Source organism: Anolis sagrei, chromosome 1, assembly GCF_037176765.1.
Source record: "Anolis sagrei isolate rAnoSag1 chromosome 1, rAnoSag1.mat, whole genome shotgun sequence".
Taxonomy (NCBI): domain Eukaryota; kingdom Metazoa; phylum Chordata; class Lepidosauria; order Squamata; family Dactyloidae; genus Anolis; species Anolis sagrei.
Window position 1 is genome coordinate 197,574,487 of NC_090021.1, and position 24,186 is coordinate 197,598,672.

Below are 24,186 nucleotides of genomic sequence, written 5' to 3' on the forward strand. Positions count from 1 at the left end.
TTTATAAATTGTATAACTTGTGTTATATTATGAGTTTTGATGCTATCATCATCTGTCAATCACTGCAAGATAGCTGATAAAAACCGCAATCATGAATATTGCATTATCTAAGAATAGGGTGAGCAATTGTGACCTCTGCCACAACTTTCAGCATCCTTTACCTATATACAGTAACTAGTGTTGAGAGTTGCAGTTGAAAAATATCTGGATGGCTACAGCTGTCCATTGTTATTTCATGTCTGCATGATTGTTGTCATTCTTGTGTCTTCAAGTCATTTCCAGCCTAAGGCAAATATATCAAAGTATTTCCTTGGCAAGATTTGTTCAGAAGGGTTTGCCATTGCTTTTCTCTGAGACTTAGAGAGACAGTTGCCAAAACTCATCTAGTAGGTTTCATGGCTGAGTGGGGAATTAGGGGAGCATTTAATGCATGTGGTGTTTTAGATTTAAACTCCCTGAAACTCCAGTTGGATGTACATGTTTGTGGCAGCTGAATCCCAAAACATCTGGAGGACCCCATGTCTGTCACTGTTGATTTGGAGATATGTTTATCCTCTTTTAGATATTTGATTCAAATGTCCCAGTTTGGGCTCAAAAAAAAAATCTTAACATGAAGATAAACTACAATTACAGTGGCATTTCACTCAGTATCTCAGGTGTTGCAAGGTTCTCCTAGAGACACATTTTAGAAACTGTTGGGAGGGTCTCTTCTCTGATGGGGATAGGCTTCTAGCACCTGCATTGCTTCCAGCTGCGTTTGAGGGTGTTGGTTTGTCAGATTGAAGACAGACATCTCTCTCTCTGTCTCTACCCCTCCCTTTCATGCACTTTGCTTGTATCTTTTCAACAAGAATTTGGCAAAGAGTGGGAGTGGTGTGGAAATGCCTAGTCAGAAGGAGTGAATAAATGCTGACAGCTTCTATATGTGCATCCTGTTCAAGGGAAAGCATTCTTTCTCATCCTCAGCAAGGAAAAGGAGCTGGATTTGGAAGAGGACTATCATGTCCCTTTAGCAAAACATTCCTCTATACTTTGTGCAAGTGTGTGGCAAACAGGAGGCAGGCGGCTGGGATAAAAGAGGCAGCAACAACTTTGCAGAACGTCCTGTAAAGTTTTGTTTAAATTGGACTTTGAACCATTCTTTCCCACTCCCTCCCTCCGTGAACTAACAGAAGAGTAGAAGTGATCTTTGTATTCCATGCTTGGATGTGACATTAGAGGCACCGACCCAGAAGTGCTGCTGGTTAAGCACTTACTCGCAGAACATACCTGGGGTAAGTCTATTTATGATGGCTTACCAGGAGCCTGTAGGAAGGAAGATTAAAAAGACGGAGGGAGGTTTGTGTATGCATGTGTGTGAGAGAGAAGCATTACAGTGTTCTTTGCATCCTTATTTCTCAACTAAATCATTACAAACTTAGTGTCAGCCAATTGGAGGATTTGCACCATTTGCCTTTCTGAGAACAGCAACAAGAGAAGAAAATTATCTCCTGAATTTTGCATAGATTTGTGACACTATGCCTGCACTGAGCACACCTCTTGGAAGTAAATATCATTAAACTCAGACCGGGGCTTGGTTTTCGGTAAAAATGTACAGATCAGTCTGTAAGTATAAATGGTATGTTTCTTTGCCTGCAATGTTTTTCACTTTATCTTATCATTTATATGTTGTTTGTTGCCTCTTGTAAAAGTGTAGCAGTTTCTTTCAATGTATTTTGTGTTATCTATAGTTTCTCTGATACAAATTAAAGAGCGAGGAAAATTGCTTTCACTTCTGAGCTTAAAGTTATATGAACATGGTTTAGGTAGAACATAAATAAGAGTGCATTAGCAGAAGCTTTTGAATAATATATTGGTTTGGTTTAAATAGGTCTCAGTATTTTAATACTTCTCTTTTAGGCGTATGATTTATTTGAAATAGTTCATTATTATCGACTCTAAAGACTTCATTAGAATGAGTATGTCCTCATCAATAAAGGGGCTATATTCCATAATGCAAATTTATAGCAACTCTCAGGTAGAGAATATATGACAACTGGTAGTATTTCTACTGGTATATTTTCCCTTAATAATATTAAAGAATTCATTTAAAATGGCAAATAAATAGGATAGTAAACAAATAATTAAAAAAACTAGTTGCAGTTTTATTAAGTTAGAGGAAATAAATATCATTCATAAATATATTACCCTATTGGGTAACTATCAGTCCTTGGATTGTGTGGACAGGGGATAGACTAAAGGTAGCACCTACTTAGGTAACATTAGGAGATTTACAGTAAGTTGACAAGGGGGCTTGACTTGTTACTTAGAGATAGCAACTGTAACAAGTCTTTTTCCCCCAGTGAAGTTGCTGCAATGACTGCAGCTGTTGGTGAACAGAAGAGGAGAAAAGCAGCAGCAGAGTTTTATGTGACCTCACTTCTGTTTCTGAAAGTAAAATCCTGAACTTAGTATATGGTCAGAGGAATCCTGTTTCTTAGCATACTCTTAGTATCACATAATTGACATTGTTATATCTGGGTTAGTTGGGAGAATATGAGTTTCTAGTAGTAATAGAACTTGACCCAACAAGCCTGAAATCTCCCCACCCGCCTTTCTTTTCTCTAACTGGAGTAAGCAATAGCTCTTGGCAGTTTTGCATCAAATGAACTATAAAATGCACAAACTCAGTAGTAACCCTGTGTCTGCATTGTCACCTGGCTGAATGCCCAAACAATGACTATTTCTAATAAATACCATTACAAAATACCTAACCTGGGAACATTGGGTACTTAAGCTAGCTTTCAATGATTCCTACTCTCAAAAAAGTATCGGGCACAAGAGAGTTCTTCGTTATCCTTTTTCTTGACATTTAATTTTCTACTCTGGGTTTTATCTTTTGTCAGGAAACCACCATCCTGCAATTAATATCTTCTCTTTCAACAACTAGGCCATGATGACTGGAGTCTGAGGGGTACAGTGTAGGAGATGGATTAGCTGAGAGCTTCATTGGTGGACCAACAATGGCATTAGATCTCTTTTCCCACTATCTGTCCAGTGTGTGCATATTTAGTACTGTGTGTACATCCTGGGAAATCCAGCTCCTGCTTATAAGTTTCTGCCCTATTAGTAATATCCCCCAGAGACAGCTCATGGGGTGAAGAGAGAGTTCCTTGCATTCTTTTCCCAGGCATTGAGCAATTTCAATACAGCAGAGATGGATATTCTTACTTCGTCATGTTCCAAGCCATGTCTGCAAAATAAATGTAATCCAAAATTATTGCAGGACACAGCACACGTTCATCCCCTTCATATTTTTGGAGGATCCCATTCAATAGATCATAAGGTTCTATTTCCTGAATTTCTGTCTTATAGAAACTAGCAGATTTCTATCTAAGTTTACTGTACTTTAGTCATATAGGTTAACTTTGCTCATGAATTTCTGTCTTCAGAAAGACAGGATTAATTGGATTATAAGCTTTTAAAACCACTAAAACTACAAATTCAGTTACTTAAAACACTTAAATTATTTAAGATTGAAAGGCAAACTTCTTAGATAGGAAATCTTATTTTGGTGGGCAGTTAGAATAATACAAATGTTTAGTGCTGTGATATTTTTCACAGCTATATGTGAAGTTAGTTGCTTTTAAAAAAATGATCTGTTATGATTGCTGTCTTTTAAATAGGCTGCAGACTTTGAATTTTGTCAAAACACACTGAAAAGGTTAGCTTTGAAGGCCCGGGAGAGGAAATGGGACATCTGAGGGAAATAGTTTTTTCTCCTTGAAAGACTTTTTCCCCCCAAAAAGATAGTGCTCGTAAAATGGATTTTGGAATAAATATGCACAAATATGGCACAGCTTATTGGTACTTTAGGAAAAATATTCCTGGTTTCTTCTGTCAAAAGAACCCGAAGAGCACTCATGTATTGTATCAGATGAAAGCTAGTGTGGCCTATTGGTTTAAGGGTTGGAGTAATACTCTAGGATTTCAACCTTTCTCAGCCATGGAGACCCAACTGAGTGACTCTGGCAAGTTTCTCCTGCCAGTTTCAGAGGCAAGGCAAGACAAACAGATTCTGAACAAATCTTGCCAAGATAATCCATGATAGAATCGCAACACGTAGGAAACTACTTGAAGACACACATGAACAATGATAGCACCAGTTGACTGGAACTCTTGCTCCTTGTATCTCTTTTTTTAGTATTTTTAATGAAAATTCTATGCTTGCTTGGTGGCACAAAGGGCTTGAGAAGACAAAACAATTTGACAAAAATGGCAAGTCAGCTACCATTTGAAAAATGTGCATGTCTATTCATCTTCTCACTGCTGATCCTCTTTGGAGAATAGATGGAGAAGCATACCTCAGAAAATGTATCTTTTAAGTGCTGTGATAGAAATGAACTGATAGTAAATATGTAATTTAGGATGTTTTACTAATTTGAACTGAATTTGAGTATTCCTTGGTATGAAATCACAGTTTATTAAGGAGGTTTAAGATTAAAAAAATGAAAGGGTTTGTGTACTGCTTGCAAGTTGTTCTTTTATATCACAAGCTTGCATTGTTTAAAGTCTTACATCTTAGCAGCCTTGAAGGAAGTAACTCTTACTATCTACAGCTGCACAGACAGATGCTCTGTTTGATCATATTTATTCATATTTATGTGCCATTAAGTGTTTTTATGTTAAACACATTCCTTTTGATGAAATGGGTTCATTCTTTAAACCTGTGTATAGGATCCCCTTAGTAACTTACCGTACCCCAACCTGAAAACACATGCAGTGTGTAAGAATAGTTTAATATATCAGGAGTACATATAGGGTGGGGTGGGCCCTGAGAATTACCATCCTTTTCTCCATACTTGCTAATCCCGAGTAGGGCAAGAAAGGAAAATCATTGGCCTGCAGATCTTGAATTCCAATTGCCATGAGCCTGAAGGGAGGCATTTTTTGCTACTCAATACTTAATGTCATAGTTCTAACTATTTGTAGTGTGACAAAGTGCTTCACCCTGTATTTTGAATCTCTTACCATTCTGCTTTAGGGGGTAACCCTAAGTTCCACTACAATGAAAGAGAGAGAGAGAGAAATATCTCCCTGTCCATTGCCTCTTCATGTATAATTTTTGTATACCTCTACCATGTTTTGCTTTACAGGTTGAACATTTATTATTAAAAATTCCATATTCTAAAATACTACAAAATCCAAAATGGTCCATATGGGTGGCTGAAATTGTGACACTTTTGCTTTCTGATTGATTTATTATTTATTTATCATATCAGAAGTGAACCAAGGTTCAGTTGTAATGTATTTTTAAAAAGCACAAAGTTTAAAAACTTGGCATTATATTAAATGTCCTTTGACTAGTAGCTGGAGTGCTTCTGGTGTTGCTATAAGGCGGTCCTCCTTTGTGCATGTGGCAGAGCTCAGACTACATTGCAATAGGTGGTCTGTGGTTTGCTCTTCTCCACACTCGCATGTTGTGGACTCCACTTTGTGACTTCATTTCATAAGGTTAGTTCTGCATCTCGTGATGCCAGAGTGCAGTCTGTTTAGAACCTTCCAAGTCGCCCAGTCTTCTGTGTGCCCAAGAGGGAGTAACTCATTTGGTATCAGCCATGAGTTGAGGTTCTGGGTTTTAACCTGCCACTTTTAGACTCTTGCTTGCTGAGGTGTTCCTGTGAGTATTTCTAGATCTTAGAAAACTATTTCTTGATTTCAGACATTGGCATGCTGAATGATATCTGAACAGGGGGTGGGCTGGAGATGTCACTACCTTGGTCCTTTCATAATTGGCTGAAACTTCCCAGCGGAGTCAGGTAGTGCAGTACTGGCTAAACTGTGTAATTTCTCCAGTGGTGTAGGGCTCAGGCATCATGTGATAATGCAGCATGTTTCATTAATAGCCACTTCCACTGTTTTAGCATGGTGAGATGTGTTCCACACTGGGCATGTGTACTCAGCAGCAAAGCACAAGGGCAGATGTCTTCACTGTATATGGTTGTTATCCACAAGTTGTGCCAGTCAGTTTCTAGTGCCCACTTTTTGATGGTTCAATGTAGAGAAGTGTTTTTTCATGTCCTGAAGTATTAGAATGATCATGGCAGCTTGGGGTGGACACAGAAGGCTATGTGTATACAGTGTCTATGAAATGTCCTTTTTGATTCCAAATGTACATATATAGGATTCCAAAATCCTAAGCTCTTCTGGTTCCAAGCTTTTCAGATCAGAGATGCTCAATCTGTATTTGCTTTTTTTTTTCTAAGTTAAGCACCTCAAAGGGGATTTATTTCAGCCCCTTGATATTTTTGGTCAGTTTTCTGCATTTTTTACATCCTTTTCAGGTGCAGTGAAAGAACTGTACACATTATCCCAAGTGGGTTGTGCCATGTGCTTGTAGAAGGACAGTATCATGTTGGCGGTTTTATTTTGTATTTCTTTTCTAATTATGCCCAGGTTGGAATTTTCCTACTTTATCGTAGTTGCACACTTGGTAAACATTTTCATCAGTTGTCTGCTACAGTCCCAGGATTTCTTTCTTGGCTGGTTGCTGGCATTTCACATCCTATCAGTGAAATTGGGATTTGTGTGTATGGGTATGGGGGTATGTATATATATGTGTGTGTATGTGTGTTTGTGTGAATATAAACCGTAAGACAAAGACAAATAACTATTTATGTCTGCTTTCTGTTTCCTATCCTTCAACCAGTTTTTCTTGTTTGCTTTCATGACTTCACTATCTATAACAGCTCACTATGCTTGAGGAATCTTTAGTAAGGGACATCAAAAGCCTTTTGGATGTCCCAAAGTATCTATTAGATGACTCCCGCCAATTGTTTGGTGACACTTTCCCTAAAATAACACCTAAAGCTTAGTGAGGCAGAAATTACATTTGCAGAACCCATGCTGCTTTTCCTCCTACAGAGTTCTGTACGCTTCACAGTTTTATCTTGAATAAAATTTCCCATTCATTTACCTGGAGGAGGCATTTAGCTAATGGGCCTGTCTTTCCTCTTCACCTGCTCCTGCCCTATTTATAAGCTATTACATATCTGATAAGAGAAAGTAGAGGACTCTTCTCCTTTCCAGTGGGCAGGAGTTTTGGGAAGGGGTCAGCAGGAAGTCTCCATGTTCCCTTCCCAGAATGCAGGAAGTCACCGCAGTAGTGATGGTTGCCTGTGGTTTGTAAAACACACTTTCCTCCCATATATGTATGGTCAATGATAGCGGTACCCCTGAGTCATATAATACAGTTTGTATTGACTCTGAAACGTTAAATAGTTGTATTTTTTTGTTGTTTATTCGTTCAGTCGCTCCTGACTCTGCTTGCTTTTCAATTAGACTGAATCATCAATGGTATAACAGTTTAGATATGTGCATAGTTTGCAACAGGTGGGCAGAAGGTAGAACTGAATCTTTTTGTATATCTCTGGGTGACTTGAAAGAGATCACCAAAACCCTCAGCTCTTATTCTCAACACTGGCAAAAACAAATTACTCACCCACACCCAAATTATACTATAAAGATGAAGAAAATGTAATATGTTAATGGATCTTGTATTTAAAACAAATTCCTTAGCTTAATTCGTTAATTCTAAATGTTTGTCCTTTGTACCAGGTTAAAGTTGTTTGATCTTAGTTTATAGAAAGTAGATAGGGGAATGATGGAATTGCATATGCTTTTAGAGGTTCATGTTGTGATTTTCAGTAGAGAGGATTTCTCTGTGATAGTAGGTCTCTGTCATGGTCCAATACATTCAGGAATACTTGCTCTGTATCTGCTTTTATAGGGCCCCTTGGTGGCGCAGCAGGTTAAACCGCTGAGCTGCTGAACTTGCTGACCGAAAGGTTGTAGGTTTGAATTCAGGGAGTGGGGTGAGCTCCCACTGTTAGGCCCAGCTTCTGCCAACCTAGCAGTTCAAAAACATGCAAATGTGAGTAAATTAATAGATACCGCTTCTGCAGGAAGGTAACGTTGCTCCATGCAGTCATGCTGGCCACATGACTTTGGAGGTGTCTATGGACAATGCTGGCTCTTCAGCTTAGAAACTGAGATGAGCACCGCCCTCCAGAGTTGGACACAACTAGACTGAATGTCAAGGGAAATCTTTACTTTACCTATTTATCTGCTTTGATGTTAATTCAATACTAGGCAAAGTGCTGGTTATTTTCCCCAATATTTTACAATGCACCGAGTTTTCTTGCTGACTGCTATTGCATTTCTTTGCATTTGACTTCTTCCTCCTGGTTGTTTTCATGGCATTCCTTAAAAGCAGGGTTGAGAATCAAGCAACCTTTCAACATTTGTTGGATTTCAACTCGCAGAGCCCTAGCCAGCACAAGCAATTGTTAGGAATGCTAGGAGCTGCAGTCCTATGGAGGACTGCATGATTCCAATCCCTGTTTTGAAATGTGTAATGCTCATGTATTGATTTTAGTTGTAATCATTACTCTTTGTAAGCTGCCCTGGATCCTTCATTTTTTTTTTAACTATCACTCCCTTAAGCCATACATAGCCTAACTGATGGAACAGATTAGTAGAGTTCTAGTCCAGGACATCTGGAGGGTCAAAGGCTTCTCATTGTGCTGGTGTAAATCCTTTTCCCCAGAAAGCTAAGGTTACTGGGACAAAGCAGCTGGGCCAGGCTGTCTCATCCCAAGCTGTTTACCTTTTCCATTAGTGTGGAAAGAAGCATTTAAAGAAACACTAACCTCAGAGTTATCAGGAATGAAAAGTATCAGCACTTGTTTGTAGTAATTAGTAACAGAAGGAGTTCTAGAGAGGATACCTGCCCTTTTGTTTCACCTCCCTATCTCTTTATTTGATCTATACACGGAAACCTTTTTCCTTCCTTCTTTCCTGTGGTCACTTTCCTTTTCTTCCAAAAGTTAGTTGATCTTTTAGGTCCCTTTGTGTAGGAAGGGAAAATTCATGGGGCTCCTGCTTCAGGAGGGCCAGCTTCAAGGGCTCGTCTACTAAAATATAAGGCATCTTCCTTTGTCTGTTGTCTTTTCTATCCAAGAAGTATTTCCTGAAACAATACATGTAAGTTTTATCTATCAAACCCGAACTTCCTGTTTATTTCTCTCTTTTCTACCACAAGCTCATATTGCACTGGCTATTTTGCACTAGATTAGATATAGATACCTAATATTACCCTCCAAAGTCACTTGGGCATACTCTTTTGCATGTCTCTGACCTTTCTTGTCTTTTCAGCTTCTATTCAGCTGATTCCACAATCTTCCTTCCTTCCTCAGCTGACTGGTTTCTACAAAGATTCAGGCAATGTACTCACTGTAAAGCTTCCCATGCAGGTGACCTTCAACCAATTTTTTATACCAAATAGTTACAGTAGAGTCTTGCTTATCCAACATAAACAGGCCAGCAGAACGTTGGATAAGCAAAAACATCGAATAATGAGGGATTAAGGAAAAAGCCTATTAAATGTCAAATTATGTTATGATTTTACAAATTAAACACCAAAACTTTATGTTTCACAACAAATTGACAGAAAAAGCACTTCAATACACGGTAACATTATGTAGTATTTACGAATTTAGCACCAAAACATCACAATGTATTGAAACAGCTGTGGATCCAGGTGGGAGGCAGACTGCACTGGATAACACAGATCACTGGATGAGTGAAAGTTGGATAAGCAAGACTCTACTCTGTATATAGCATATATTTATGCATGAAACCAGGGCACTTTTATTGCTACTATATCTAAAATTTCTGCTTTAACTGTAACAGAGCAAGAAAAGCGACTTGTGAGCCTTAGCTCATTTTAGTACTTTGGAGGGTTGGTGGTGGTGTTATAATTTAAAACCTGTTTACCCTTTCCACACTTTGGATAATGCTGCCAATCCAACAAACCAAAATATAGTCAGATTTAATGTCGTTGCATAGAAAATAGATCGGTGCTTCAGAACTTTATTTACTTTATTTACTTCATTTATATACCGCTTTTCTCAGCCCTTAGGCGACTCAAAGTGGTTTAAAACTTTATATTCTTCCTGTTATCAATCTAATTTTATTCTTACTATATTTAAAAGAATAGTGAGGTCTCATGCTGCCAACCTTTTCTCTCTCCCCCTCCCCAAATAATACATTACCTGAAGAGCTAAGGAATAATAGCAGATAGGGCAAGAATATTTTCATTCAGAAAACTCCCTGTGAGTTGAAAGTGTTTCTGTGTGTGTGTGTGTGTTAAAGAGTATTGGTTTGTTCTGCAGTCTCGGTGCCCCACAGTTGCAGTAAGTTTTAAGAATATCAACAAAGAGTTTTAACTGTGGAAATCAAAGTTATTGCATACTTCACACCAAATTGGTCTATTGAATTGAAGTCCTGACCCAGCTTACTTGGGAGTAAGACGTACTAGAGATGGGACTTTGGACTAAATATGAACAGGATTCTGCTGTTTATTTGTATTTCATACCATTCATATCTATAGTAGATGTTTCAGCTTTTCGGTCTGTATCTTCCACTCTAATCATAGTTAATAAATGGGTCTTGTAGAGAAATCGGTGGAAATATATGTTTCACAAACTACAGCCTAAACATGAGCAATATGCTTCCTCAGAGGGCACATCACTGCAGAATTCAGATCTCACAAAACAGTGCATGATGTATTTAATTTCAGCATTCTACCGTGGTTAATCTGGAACTGATTGATAGTTGGGATTAAGTGCCTTAATCATGGCTTCTTTGCATAAACAAATGTCTTTGGGACAGTATAATTTCTAAGCAAAAAGGAAAAGGTTGCTTGGATTGAAAATTCTAATAGTAAATTTAACAGTTTACTATCAGAGGTGCCTTGGTGTAGTAATTTTAGTGTTGGACTAGGACACTGGACAACTTTTTTTTTTTGTCGTGTCAACCGCTCCTGTTGTGAGAGAATTGGCCGTCTGCAAGGATGTTGCCCAGGGGACGCCTGGATGATTTCTGATGTTTTATCATCCTTGTGGGAGGCTTCTCTCATGTCCCCGCATGAGGAGCTGGAGCCAATAGAGGGAGCTCATCCGCCTCTCCCGGGATTCGAACCTGCGACCTGTCGGTCTTCAGTCCTGCCAGCACAGGCTTTAACCCACTGCACCACCGGGGGCTCCACTGGGCAACTGGGGTGATAGAAACCCATTGAATGACTTTGGACAAGTTGCATTCTTTCAACCCCAGAGTAGGACAAAGACAAACCTCTTGTAAACAAATTCTGACTGATAAGTTCATCCTAGGGTCACCATAAGTCAGAACTAACTTGAAGACACACAACAGCACAAGCTTATTGTGCTGTCCTTTCGGGTATTCACCTTTTTTGGATCAGTTTAATATACTGTGTGTTCATTTTGTGTAACAATGCTTGTTATGTTCTGAATTGGCAGTGCTTCAAGTGGATTCCTGCATGCTCCTAATACCAGTAAACACACATGATGTGATGTGACCTGTAGTCCAGCTGTAAATTGACATAGATATCCATTGGCATCAGTAGCAGTATTACAATTATGTAAGGCGAGATAAGAATCCTTGGCTATGGGTTGTTTGATAAAAATCAGATTTAAGTGTGAATTTCTAATAGGCCTGAAGGCTATATCTGCATGAGTTGAGATATTATACTTGCATATCAAGTACCTGGCTAAATCTGCATCTACTATAAGAATAATTTTTTTAATTCCGCTTTTATCGAGGATAAGGAAGAAATGCTGTTTTTGGAAGCTGGTTCTTTGTGTGACACAGCTGAGATGTGCAATAAAATGTTGCACTATATAATGCTTCTGTTCAAGGTATCAGCCGGCCATACTCTTTCCCAACAAACTCATTTTCATTCCAGTTCTGGGTTTTGTTTCAACTAATGTTTATGGAGGAGCCTCCAGTAGTGCAGTGGGTTAAACTGCTGAGCTGCTGAACTTACTGATCAAAAGGTCAGTGGTTCAAATCCATGGAGCAGAGTGAGCTCCCGCTGTTAGCCCCAGTTCAAAAACATGCAAATGTGAGTAGATGCATAGGTACTGCTTCTGCGGGAAGGTGATGGCACTCCATGCAGTCATGCTCTCCACATGGCCTTGGAGGCATCTATAGACAATGGCAGCTCTTTGGCTTAGAAATGGAGATGAGCACCATCCCCCAGAATTGGACCTGACTAGACTTATGTCCGGGGAAACCTTTGTTTTAACGTCTGCGGAATTGAACATGCTTAGTCATCCCTGTGTCCCCACTTATGTCCCCCAAAATTTTCACATTTCTGAAGATCTTTTGGTTTTCCCTCAGACTCCTAATGCCTCCCTCTCATACACAGATGGTAAAATATTGGTTATATAAACGCTGTTATTGAAAGAATGAGTTTGCTGTTATAATATATGATAAGTGATCTACACTCATACAGTATTGCACAGATAAAGCCTTTGAATGAAGTGATTGAGATGAGGCAATCAAAGCATTGCTCTTAGTAGCTCACATTGGAAATGGAGCAAGACAACAAAGGTTTACACACTTTTCTTCAATGCCTTGGAGACCTTGGTTGAAAGCATGATATATCTGTATCAGAAAGCATGAATATCTGGAGCCAATTTGGCTTTAGCCTCCTGCTCAGAGTATGTTTTTTGGCCTTTCAAAGTAAGAAAATGTCATTTGGATTTGGAGCTGGCTGAAAAGCTTCTCTGTTTCTAGGACTGCCGCTGTCCAAAGGTCAGATTATCAGATCTTCAGAGGGGTCACTGCCAGTTTTTGGAGGCAGACAGAGAGCAGCTGGGAGAGTTGGCTGTAGCTTTCAGTGAAGTGCAGAAACATTTTCCAGGATTCCTGCTAAACTCTCAGCTTAATTGTCATGGTAATAGGCCCAGTCGTGTGATTTATTTCTATACTGATTGGACCAAACACTCTTTCCTTCAAAGGCTCTTTAAGGAGAATACGTAAGGCAAACATTGAAGATTAGAGGAAAGTGTTTTTGTGTAGTGGCTGGAAACGAAAAGGTCTCATACCCTTTCATCGTATAGGAGACTTGGACTTTTCCAAGGGAGGAACAATATAGCACTTCACCTGGCTAGAGTTAAATTTATAGGAACAGTGTTCTTTGTTCAAGCTGAGGAAGTAGAAGCCACTAGGTGTAGAGGAATAGTATTATCAGTAGATGGCTTTCAGTGGTAGCTTTCTTTGAGTGAAAAGCTCTTATCTTACATTAAAGGGAGGCTCTTGATTTATTTTGCCAATTTCAGTCACCCTAACCATATTCCATCATATTCCCTAGAGGTCTCCTAAATCAAAGGCGCAACATTTTGGATAAGGCTGAAAAAAGAGTTAGGTATTTGCCTGTCAAAGGGAATTTTTATACTAGCACAAACACCTCCAATATTGGAGTCAGTATTACTGATCTGCGTTCTCTTCCTTTTTGACAGTGAGTATATCACCCGTCAGAAAAGGTTTCTGACTGCTGTTCAAAGTATGTGAAAGTTTCCTTAGCCTGAAGTAGTTATCTGTTTGTACTACAACTTCCAGAATCCTTCAGCATCTCTTTAATTGCCTAAATTGTCCCATTTGCACTGTCCACTTAATCCAGTTCAAAGCTAGCTTCAACAAGTTAAACATGAGCCAACAATGTCATGCAGTGGCTAAAAAAGCCAATAAGATTTTGGACTGCAGAAATAGAAGCATAGCGTCTAGATCCAGGGAAGTCATGCTACCCTTTATTCTTCCTTGGTCAGACCACACCTGGGATACTGGGTCCAGTTCTGAGCACCGTAATTTAAGGGAGATGTTGACAGGCTGGAATGTGTCCAGGGGAGGGTGACTAAAATGATCAAGGGTCTGTAAAACAAGCCCTGTGAGGAGCAACTCAAAGAGCTGGGCTAACCTACAGAAGAGAAGACTGTGAGGAGACATGATAGCCATGTATAAATATGTGAGGAGAAGTCATAGAAGGGAGCAAGCTTGTTTTCTGCTGCCCTGGAGACTAGGACGCAGAAGAATGGCTTCAAACTAGAAGAAAGGAGATTTCACCTGAACATTAGGAAGAACTTCCTAACTTTGAGAGCTGTTCAGCAGTGCAACTCTCTGCCACAGAGTGTGGTGGAGGCTCCTCCTTTGGAGACTTTTAAGGAGAGGCTGGATGGCCATCTGTTGGGGGTGCTTTGAATGCTATTTCCCTGCTTTTTGGCAGGGGGTTGGACTGGATAGCCCACAATGTCTCTTCCAACTCTATGATTCTGTGATTTTAACTGTGAAAGCTAGACAACAAATATCCAAGAAGGCCATTAATGCACATCAATGCCTTGTGGTTTGTTTAATCACCATGCAGGCCTCTAAGATTGCCTATGTAGTCATCTGCATAGCAAAACCACTTTCTGCAGTACCAGTTTGAAACTGACTGAAGCAGTCAGTGTAGATGTGCCCTACATTGGCTGGGGGATTCTGGAAATTGTAGTCTAACAAAATACTGTATGTCCTCCTCATCCATTCCCCAAAGCTCTTGCTCTTTGTTTTATGTTCTGCTTGTGGTATGCTCTGAAGAATCCAACTGGTCACTATGAGAAAGGGGATGCTGTACTTCATGTGTGTTTATTAAACCCAGGAGCGCTGTTTTCATGTGCCCCTTATAGTTATATAATCATAGAGTTGGGAGAGACAACATGGGCCATTCAGTTCAACCCCCTGCCATGCAGGAAAAGCACAACCAAAGCACTCCTGATAGATGGCCATCCTGCTTCTGTTTAAAAGCCTCAAAGGAAAGAGACTACATCATGCTCCAAGGTAGAGAGCGCCACTGTTGAACAGCTTTTACAATCAGGAGATTTTCTTTAGAGCATTAAGATTTACAGAGGCCATGATAGATTGGGGCCAAAAGCGAAAACTTGGGGTCTAAATAATACCCAGGAATTCTGTAAGCAATAAATGACAAATTGTTTTCATTAAGTGAAATACCTTTTAAATGTAAAATACAGGATGAAGTTAGAAAAACCGGCTTCAGAGTATTAGAGTTTGCTTGCTTCATTTCCCATGTGTTAGTCACTCACTCTCCCATGCTCTTTTGGAATGACTACTGAATATAACTACTGAAACATAACTACCAAATATAACTGCTGCAATTTCACATAATTTAGGTCCCTATTTGCGGTTTAAAAGTGTATCATACATTGCTCTAACCTAGTATAATCAGGATGTTCTTTGTGCTACATATCAACTGAGTAGTCGGTGAAAGGCACACCTCTGATTACTTTATAAACTTCTGGTTCAACACTGACAATATAGAAGGAAAACACACATGTCCATCTTATCAATCTATACATACAGACAGGCATAAAAGCAACTTTTTTTGTCTTGGCTTCTTTAAATTCCTCATCTTGTTTCAATATGAAGCAAAATATTGTTCTTATGTCAACATTCTGTAAATTATTTGTAGCAACATATTTGTTCCCCTAATATTGTAAGCCACTTTGAGTCAAGACCTAAATAAACCCAATATAAATAAAATCAAATAATCAACAAATAAACCAAATAACAATAATACATACATAACATGCTTGGCTTTTTAACTTCCCTTGCAAAGGCTTGAATGTTCTGGAACGGAGCAGTGGTCCTTTAGATTTTATTTGGGAACACTTATTGAAAGGGAAGATGTTCTGGCTAACGGAACTTAGTTATTTGAGGGGGAGCTTTGTAAAAACTGGCTGTGGCTGATGCATTTTGTTGATCAGTTGTTGATCAGTTCTGATATTTCAGTTTTTTAAAGAAAAAGTAAACTTGCATCACTTGGGTTTTTTTTTCTGAGACTAGTGTTAAGGGTGTCACACAACCTGTGGACCTCCAAGGTGGTTGGCTATATGTTGCCAATGCTGTATCAAAAAGGGATTGGGATACTTTTGCAAATCTCCTGCTATTACAGTCTGGGACACCCAAGGACAGAGGGATGGGTACTCTCAGGTAATAGATGGGATTAGAAACTAGGGTTGTGCACAGATCCATTTTTCAAAATGGACTCCAGATGATCCGACTCTTTCTGCTTGCTGGCTCACCCATAATGGCATGGGCGCCACCATCATTGTTTTCCATCCACAACAGATCACGCAGCTGCCAACCACGATTACTTTTGTTTCATTTGGATACATATGGAGTGCAGAGAGGAAGCCACACATGGGGTTTCCCTGTGAGCTCTGCCTGTTGAGCCAGTCAGAACAGAAGGAAGCCATGCTGTGTCTTTTAGCCAAGCTGTGTCCATAAATGAGTGCCTCCATTTTTCTTTTTGCTATCAGACTTTTGAGAGAGACATATCATGCTCCAGTCCACTGGTGATCTTTTTTAGTGTTGTTCGTAGCTCTGCATCACTTGTCTTGCTTTTTGACTTAAATAGCAATGTTGGTACTTGTTTTTATTAGTAAAGAAAGTTTTAAAAATTCCTATAAATTGTGGGATATGTGGAACTGTGGATCTTTATAATGGCACTTGGCAGGAATGGTGCCCTGCTGCTGCTCTTATCTGTAACTGGAGAAATTACAGGATAGGGCCAGGGGATAGCTTTTTGGGGTTTTCTTTTAAATGAGATTTTATTTCTAGAAATTTTAAAGAATTTCCTAAAAACCAGTGCATGACCCAAATGTTCTGAAACTTGGGGGGCTGACAATGGTAAATATGTCCTCCAAGTGCGACCCTAAAAATGACTGAAAGGGGAGCCTGGATGTTCCCCCATTGATGCCAAAGGGCCAGATCTTCCTGGAGTGAAAATGGATCTTTCGACATTTTGTCCTCCTGAATTCGGGAAGCTCCCAAAAAATGGAAAGGGAAGTGCGGATCGAAATTGGGACACTGAAGATAGCACGGGATTTACCTGACTTGCACATCCCTAATAGAAACCCATTGCGTAACTTGGAGAAGTCACACTTTCAGCCTCTGAGGGAGACAAAGGCAAACTCCCTGTGAATTAATCTTGACAAGATTGGCCATATGATAGAGTTGTCTTAGGCCACCATAACTCAACACATCAGCAACAAATGTATGCCATGAGTACTGATATCAAAACATGTGACATAAAAATAAAAATAAAATAAAATGTGAGATTAGTGCTTAACTAATCATAGTATATCACATTTTGAAATATTTTGATTGTTGCTATTGTTGTTTTTAACAAGGTTCGCTCTACAAATGGTGGACCATAGGGATTTGCAGGCTTCTGAACACAGGTTAGACTTGATATTTTTAGTCTTCAGCATTATCAGATGTTTAATTTTTTTTGTAAAATAAAGCAATACATTCATAATACAGCAGACACATATTATTCTGGACACTTAATCCTTCCCCACCCCCATTAATCCCATTATATCTAATGCACATCTTACTCTTATATATGTATTTCTATCCTTCACCTCCATGCTGCCCTCCCCCTGACCCACTTCTTTTTATATTTTGTGTCTAAAATTTCATTTCCTCTTGTGGAGGTAACTTTCCATCCTTCTTTATTAATCCTCTTTCAATAAATTTTCCGCATTACCAGATTTTATTTTGTAACAAACACCACATCTTCAGTCAGATTAAACACACACACGCCTCAAGCTGTGATTAATTCTTTGCATGACAGGACTGGATTAGTACACAGTGAATGATTCAGCACCACTTTGCATGCCTTTTTGGACTGGGTACTCACTTTCTGTTTGTTTGATCATGTTCCTGGTCTGGCTGATTTCCTCTCTGCTGCAACAGCATTCCTCCTGTCAGTAGATGTGCTGGCATGGGAGAAATTGCTGCATCTTCCCAACATCAAAGTTGTTCCAATGGTTGGAAAATAATATTTCCCCACAATGGACTTGCCAGCCATGGAAGGAATGGATAATTGTTCTTTGCACAGGATTGCCTCTATTCCTCCTGTATTTGGATTTTGTCAGACTTTGGAATGGTGAGCTGAAGAGGAAGGCAAACATTGTGATTAGATGTTATAGTTCCGCATAGTCAAAATATTATTCTATGTTTGGACTGTATATTTTCTAATTTTTACATCTGGTTTCTTCAGTCACAGTTTTGTGGTTTACTTCTGTTTGTGTTCTGTCTTCTTGAGTGTGTGACAGACAATCCATTTTTGCATGTTTGGTGTCATTTTACTACTCTTAATTACATAGATTGAGAAGAAACTATTACAATATGTATGTATATGTAACTTGAAGTTGCCTGTTGAGTTTCATAGGGCTTTTTTTTTTTTTGGCAAGAAATGCTCAGTGATGGTTTTGCCAGTTCCTTCCTCTGAAACATAGCCTACAATATCTAGGCTCTTGTGACCCTCTACATTGTTTGCCAGATGTCCCAACAACAGTTCCATAGTTTGTGGGAACTTTCTAGAGGAGTTATTGGCATGGCAGTTGAATACAAAGGGGAAACTGAACACTGTATGATGGTGGTTATGGTTATCGCTAACAGAACAATTCTAGTTATTAGCTGTTCTTCTAGGCAGTGGGATATATCTAATTAAATTTTAAAATCATACTGGTCATAGTCAAAGAATCAGTATCAGGTCTCTCTTATCAGGATCCTGTACATGCAGATGTAAACTCTCAGTTACAATAAATGAATATCTAGATAAAATCTTTTTGAACAATGTTAAATTGTAGCATTGTAAATACATGTAATTGTGTATATATCAGTGACCGGGTAGGGAGGGGAGGATATGAGATTAAGTGTTTAACAGTGAAAGATTTCCGTAAATTTGTTCAGGAAATCATTCCCTCCTAGGCGCTTTGCATAACAGGCTCTGAATTATTTAATTACTTTATCCAGGCTGCTAGATTTGATTGAGGAGTTTACCTGAGATTGAACAAGTTCAAGGATGACACAGTTTCCTTTGCATTTGAAACTCACAGACTGCATAGTTGTCTCAAACTTTAAAGGAATTTTTGTGGGAAGCCAGCACATGTCTGGAATCCAGGATTGCTCCACTTATTTAATTTTATGTTCTAATCCCTTTGTTTTGGATTTCTTCCTTTATTTCAGACGGAAAGCCAAGCCTAAAGCTCCCCTTCCTCCACTGGAGAAAAGGATCACTGACGGTTCTTTTGATGATTCGGAATTAACTAACTACACTATGGAACAAAAAGAAAACATAATTGACAGGGATATTGAGCTTTCTGTGGTTCTTCCCGGGGATGTGATCAAGTCAACAACTGTTAATGGCAGGTAAGTTGAAGAAAGAAATCATGCTGTTTTAGAGTTGAAATATACCACTACTACTTCAAACCTGAATTTCTGAAAACACTTTTTTTGTATCTATATGCTATGAGAAGTTTGTCATATCCTTTAAATGCACACTGACTACAAATGACTCATTTAAAATCACAAAACCAGTCTATCAAACAAAATACAATGGAGTTAAAACAGAATAGATAAAATCTTTCCTATAAAATAATTATATGACAAATTAGGCTGGCAGAATTTAAAAAAGGACCTACAAGGTGGAGAATTGTTAAAGGTGAGCCATATAAATTTCATATTGTAATTTATTCAATACTTCATTTCAGCAGTGTCCCTACTCACATAGGCACTATACTGTGGCTTGAAGTGTTGTGAAGTCTTGATAATGTTCTCTCCCAGTGCGATCTCCAATGTGAATTAACTTAAAATCAGTGTAATCAAATTAAATCCTGATTCCAGCTATATGATCCACAGGATTCCTCCTGTGTGTAGGCACAGGAAGGATCTGAATATCAGATTTTTTTTAAAAAAAACAACCAATTGCACAGTTCAACCAGAAGAAAAAGAAACACCTCCCACCCTGGCAATGAAAGCATAGTGTTCCCATGGGAATGCTAGCTTTTACAGCCTCTGAAGCAAGTACTGGGAAAGCTGTTTGTCTCTTGCAGGAGGTAAGAAACTTAGAATGTGGATTATAGAGATCTGGTGGCTCTGTGTGGACTCCTTTGCAGCTTGCATCCGATTTGTGTGGTGTAGTCCAGAGCAAACTGGATCTCTATAATCCACTTTCTGGTTTGCATTAATTGCCTGTGTGAAAGGACCTAAGAGAGTCCTAATTCTTGTCACACCCAATCTTGCTTCCATGATGGGTAGAATTCCAAAAAAGAGTTTTATCTGTAGTTCTCACACCAGGTAGGCTTTGAAAAGAAGATACAATAGCAAGCAGTATGTTTAAAGGATTTTTATGTGAAGGAGATCTGTAGTTGGTGGGATTTCATGTATGTTTTCATTGTAATGCAGTAGGACACATAACATGTGTCTTGCATGTGCATGGTGGAGGCTCCTTCTTTTAAACAGAGGCTGGATGGCCATCTGTCGGGGGCTGCTTTGAATGTGATTTTCCTGCTTCTTGGCAAGGGATTGGACTGGATGGCCCACAAGGTTTCTTCCAACTCTATGATTCTATTATTTACCTTGAACTGAGATAGGTTTGTGTGTATATATACATGCATTGGGCAAACGATTCCAGATGTTCATTTGGAAATGTGTAGTTCACAAGTGACTGTATATAACAATGTGTAAGTTGACCTCATGCATAAGTCAAGAGCAGGTTTGGAGTCCAAAATTGTGGATTTTGATATGATACGTGGATAAGTCAAGGGCCATTATGTGGAGAAGGGAAAGTACCTCAGGGGGACCAGCCCCTCCTGATCACAGTACTTGTATTGACCCGTGGATAAGTTGAGCCAGGGTTTTGTGGATTAATTTTTTGACTAGGCCTCCACAATTTGCAGCCCTCTAGCTGTTTTGGCCTCTAACTCCAAGAAGCTCTAGCCAACTTGTCCAATGTCCAGGAATTCTGGGAGTTGGAGGCCAAAACAGCTGGAGGGCCACATGTTATGCAAGCTCAGTCTAGACCTAAACACGAGTATATAATGTAGATAGACCTCAGGGTACGTACCATTTAAGGAAACTAAAGCCATATGGAGCTGGCCTGCTGGGCAATAATCTAGGTTAGGAAGAGTTTCTTGATGTTAACAGTTGTAAGATTTCTCTTTCATGTAATTATAAGCAAGCTTGAAAGTGACAAGGAGTCATGTGGCCCGAAGGAAAAAAAATAATGACAATACTTAAAAATATCTCTGACAACCTTGCATCTGATGAAGTAGAATGAATCTACAAAAACATACGTTGCAAACTTATTTTCTCAATTAGACTTGACAGTATATAAATTTTCTCAGTAATCATCTTTAGTTCAGTGTGATCATGGAACTTTTCTAATGGCAACTCCAGGAATTACATAAGTCTCCTATTCTCAAGCTTTAGGAGTTTACTTTAGCTCTCCCTGGAGGCTTATAAATATTTTTTCTCATGCATGCATTCTTTTGAGTTTCCAGGACTTGGATAAAAAGCTGCCATTTTGAGGAGGTATCTGAATTTATATTATACATACACAAGTGAAACTGAAGATAATTTTTAAAACTCAGCTTTAAACTTTTCCAGAAAGTCTCCTTTTAAGTGTGTCACCCTGTTCTTTAAATGTGATCATGTTTTTTAAAAAAATTAGAACAAAGCATGCAGACAGAACAAAACCTGGCCTATTTTGAAAAATTCAGTTTTAAATTTGAGTTAGGTTCTCAAAAGGAAAAAAAATGAGTAGTACTTAAGCTGACAGTAATACAGTTGTTGAGATTTAAAACAAAACTTTGAAGTTACACATGGTAGGGATCAAATTATGGTGGATGGGGTACTAGCTCCTCTCTACTGAACAGATTCTAAAGCAGCAAAGAAAACATTTTGTTCATTTTCAGTTGCCTCTGGGTGTTCTCTGCTTTTCAATCACTAAGAATTAGATTTGTGTCCTAGTATTTTAAGCAAGTAAACACAAGTCATCTCCTAAATATTAAATGATTTGTCTGTTTTTTCTCCCTTTTCATGCTGAAGTTATTCATTTTATAAAACATGATTTGCCTGTTTGTAAACTCTCAACTAAAAAACCTAGTAATATAGGAGACGAGATCTGCTAGTCAACATGCAGCTCACAGAAACAGCAGTTCACTCTTAAAAAGTAAGCCTGAGGAAGAAGTAAGGAATGTATTTATTTTATTTTTTTTGCAACAATCCTGGGCTTTTGTGTTGTTTGGTGAAATGTTTTGTTGAATCTCACATTCAACAAGGCCCTTTTTATAGTTGAGGGGGACATTGTGTAAGCTGTCCCAATTAGTAAGTGGAAAAATTATTTCATCATAATCTCTGCTATTCATGATCAGATTTGACCTAAGAGCAACTTTAAAGCTACAGAGTAAAGCTTCTGTGTGGCACAAGACCATTCAAAAGCTTAACCCTAGTAGGAATGCCGTTTTTTGTAGTTGCTGAGACTTCCTGCAGAATTTTGTAAAATCTTGTACAGGTATTCAGATTCCTCTTTGAAACAGCCTTTTGTGAGTGTTGTATCTGGGTTTGTCTATGAATGCACTTACTATTGAAAATGAATAATCACTTTGAGTAATCAACTGTCGGAACAAACTGAAAAATATTTTAATTATTATTTTACAGAATGAATAGTAGAACAACTTTCACATGTCTTTGTGTTCTTCTATTCTTGGGTATTGTGTTTGAGATGAGTCAAGAGTGAAAGCAAGTAGTTAGCTTTCAAGTGATATAGACTGATCAAGAGACTAGTTCCTTCTGTATGAAAGAAGATGTAAACCAACTCAGTTAATATGAAAGATATTGCAAAGTAATTCTACTTTATGATAAATGCTCTAAAAGGTATTGTTAAGCCTTGCAAGTAAGAATACTAAAATTTCCAGGATGTATTGATATAATATTGCCAAACATTTATACTGGAAATTTACATTTTGTTATCGTCTTTGAATAATTTTCACACAGTAAGTATATACAAATATAAAAACAAATGGGATAAAGTACTGTATTAAATACAGAAAGATAGTGATGGGAGGCATGCAGTGTTTCATTAGTTAGATTTATTTAGTTAGTTAGTTAGTTAAATTAGCCTCCCCGTGGTACCTAAATTTCCTACTTGACAGATGCAACTGTCTTTCGGGCTGCATAGGTCGACAGCAAGCTAGACTAATGGCCGGAACCTCATTCCAACCCGGGCTGGCTTCAAACTCATGACCTCTTGGTCAGTAGTGATTTAATGCAGCTAGCTCCCAGCTAGCTGTGTCACAGCCCGATCCTATATATGCAATACTATCATATATTTAATCTGGTAAATTTCAGCTAATTTCATTTGGTAGAATTTCTTTTAGCTTGAAATGTGAATGTGTATGTATGGGAAAACTTCCTATGACAAATATTCTGTGATCAAATTCAGTTACTACAACACTTTTCTTTTCCATGAAAATATAGTAATCATCTCTCTTCTGAGTTGAAAGGTGGAAAAGTCTTATCAGTTGGCATATAACTCTGTCATACAACTCTGTTACTATAGGTATGGTGAGTGTTTTTAAAATGACTGTTCTCAAAGTCAACAGAATAGCTAGAAAAATGTGTAGGAGTGTGTATGTGTAGGCAAAGACAGTTTCAAGGATTGCTGAGTTCCACTGAAACAGATTAGTCTTGAAAGCACCTACTTTACATGAACTGCTTTATGCAATGTTTGTTTTCAGATCTAAAAGCTTGAATGAAATGTATAGCCACTTTCACTTTTCTTTCAGCAAGCCAATGATGGACTTACTAGTATATCTTTGTGCACAGTACCGTTTAAATCCATCAAGCCACACTATAGATCTGATGTCAGTAGATAAGAAACAGATCAAATTCAAACCAAATACACCCATTGGGATGCTTGAAGTCGACAAAGTGATTTTAAAGCCGAAACAAATGGATAAGAAGAAACCCATTCCTGTTGTCCCGGAGGTGAGATTGTAAAATGTTACTCCTCTCTCTTTCTCCTGTCTTATTTCCACAAGCTTTCTGTATTTTGAATGTTTAGATTTCTTCATGATGTCTAGCTTGGGCAGTTACTGGAAATTACAATAGATTTGTCAAATGTTCTTGGGTGATGCACATAGTGAGATCTTTTACGGTTTGCATATAGAATTGCTGGATAAGACACAGACTCCCATGCAAGTAGCTTTAGTCTCTTTTATTGTTGGTTGGGAAAGGAGGATACCTATTTTTCCTATCGGCTATAAGAAGTTATACTCACGGGTTTTTGCTGTCATCTGTTCTTTTTCTCTTCTAATGATCAGACTAGATAAGCATAGGCAACTATGTGGTGATCTTCCCCAAACCCCACCTGCAAGCCACATCCCACTCCCAAAGTTGCCAAAATAAATCACCTTCACCAGCAGCATCTGAACCAAA

The 24,186-nt window shown here is 38.6% G+C and overlaps 1 protein-coding gene across 6 annotated transcripts in view; it reads left to right on the forward strand.

Annotated features, from left to right (window-relative positions):
• COBLL1 (cordon-bleu WH2 repeat protein like 1) overlaps positions 1-24,186 on the forward strand; it is a 117,016-nt gene that overhangs the window by 59,517 nt on the left and 33,313 nt on the right. For 3 of the 6 annotated variants that reach the window (XM_060778151.2, XM_060778118.2, XM_067471964.1), the window contains exons 2-3: positions 18,934-19,116; positions 23,535-23,736. In XM_060778151.2, coding sequence (XP_060634134.2) covers positions 18,934-19,116; positions 23,535-23,736 — 385 coding nt within the window. Of the gene's footprint in view, positions 1-964; positions 1,275-1,339; positions 1,606-17,610; positions 17,849-18,933; positions 19,117-23,534; positions 23,737-24,186 lie in introns of those variants that run through there. The other 3 variants (XM_060778123.2, XM_060778141.2, XM_060778132.2) reach the window with 3 other exon arrangements.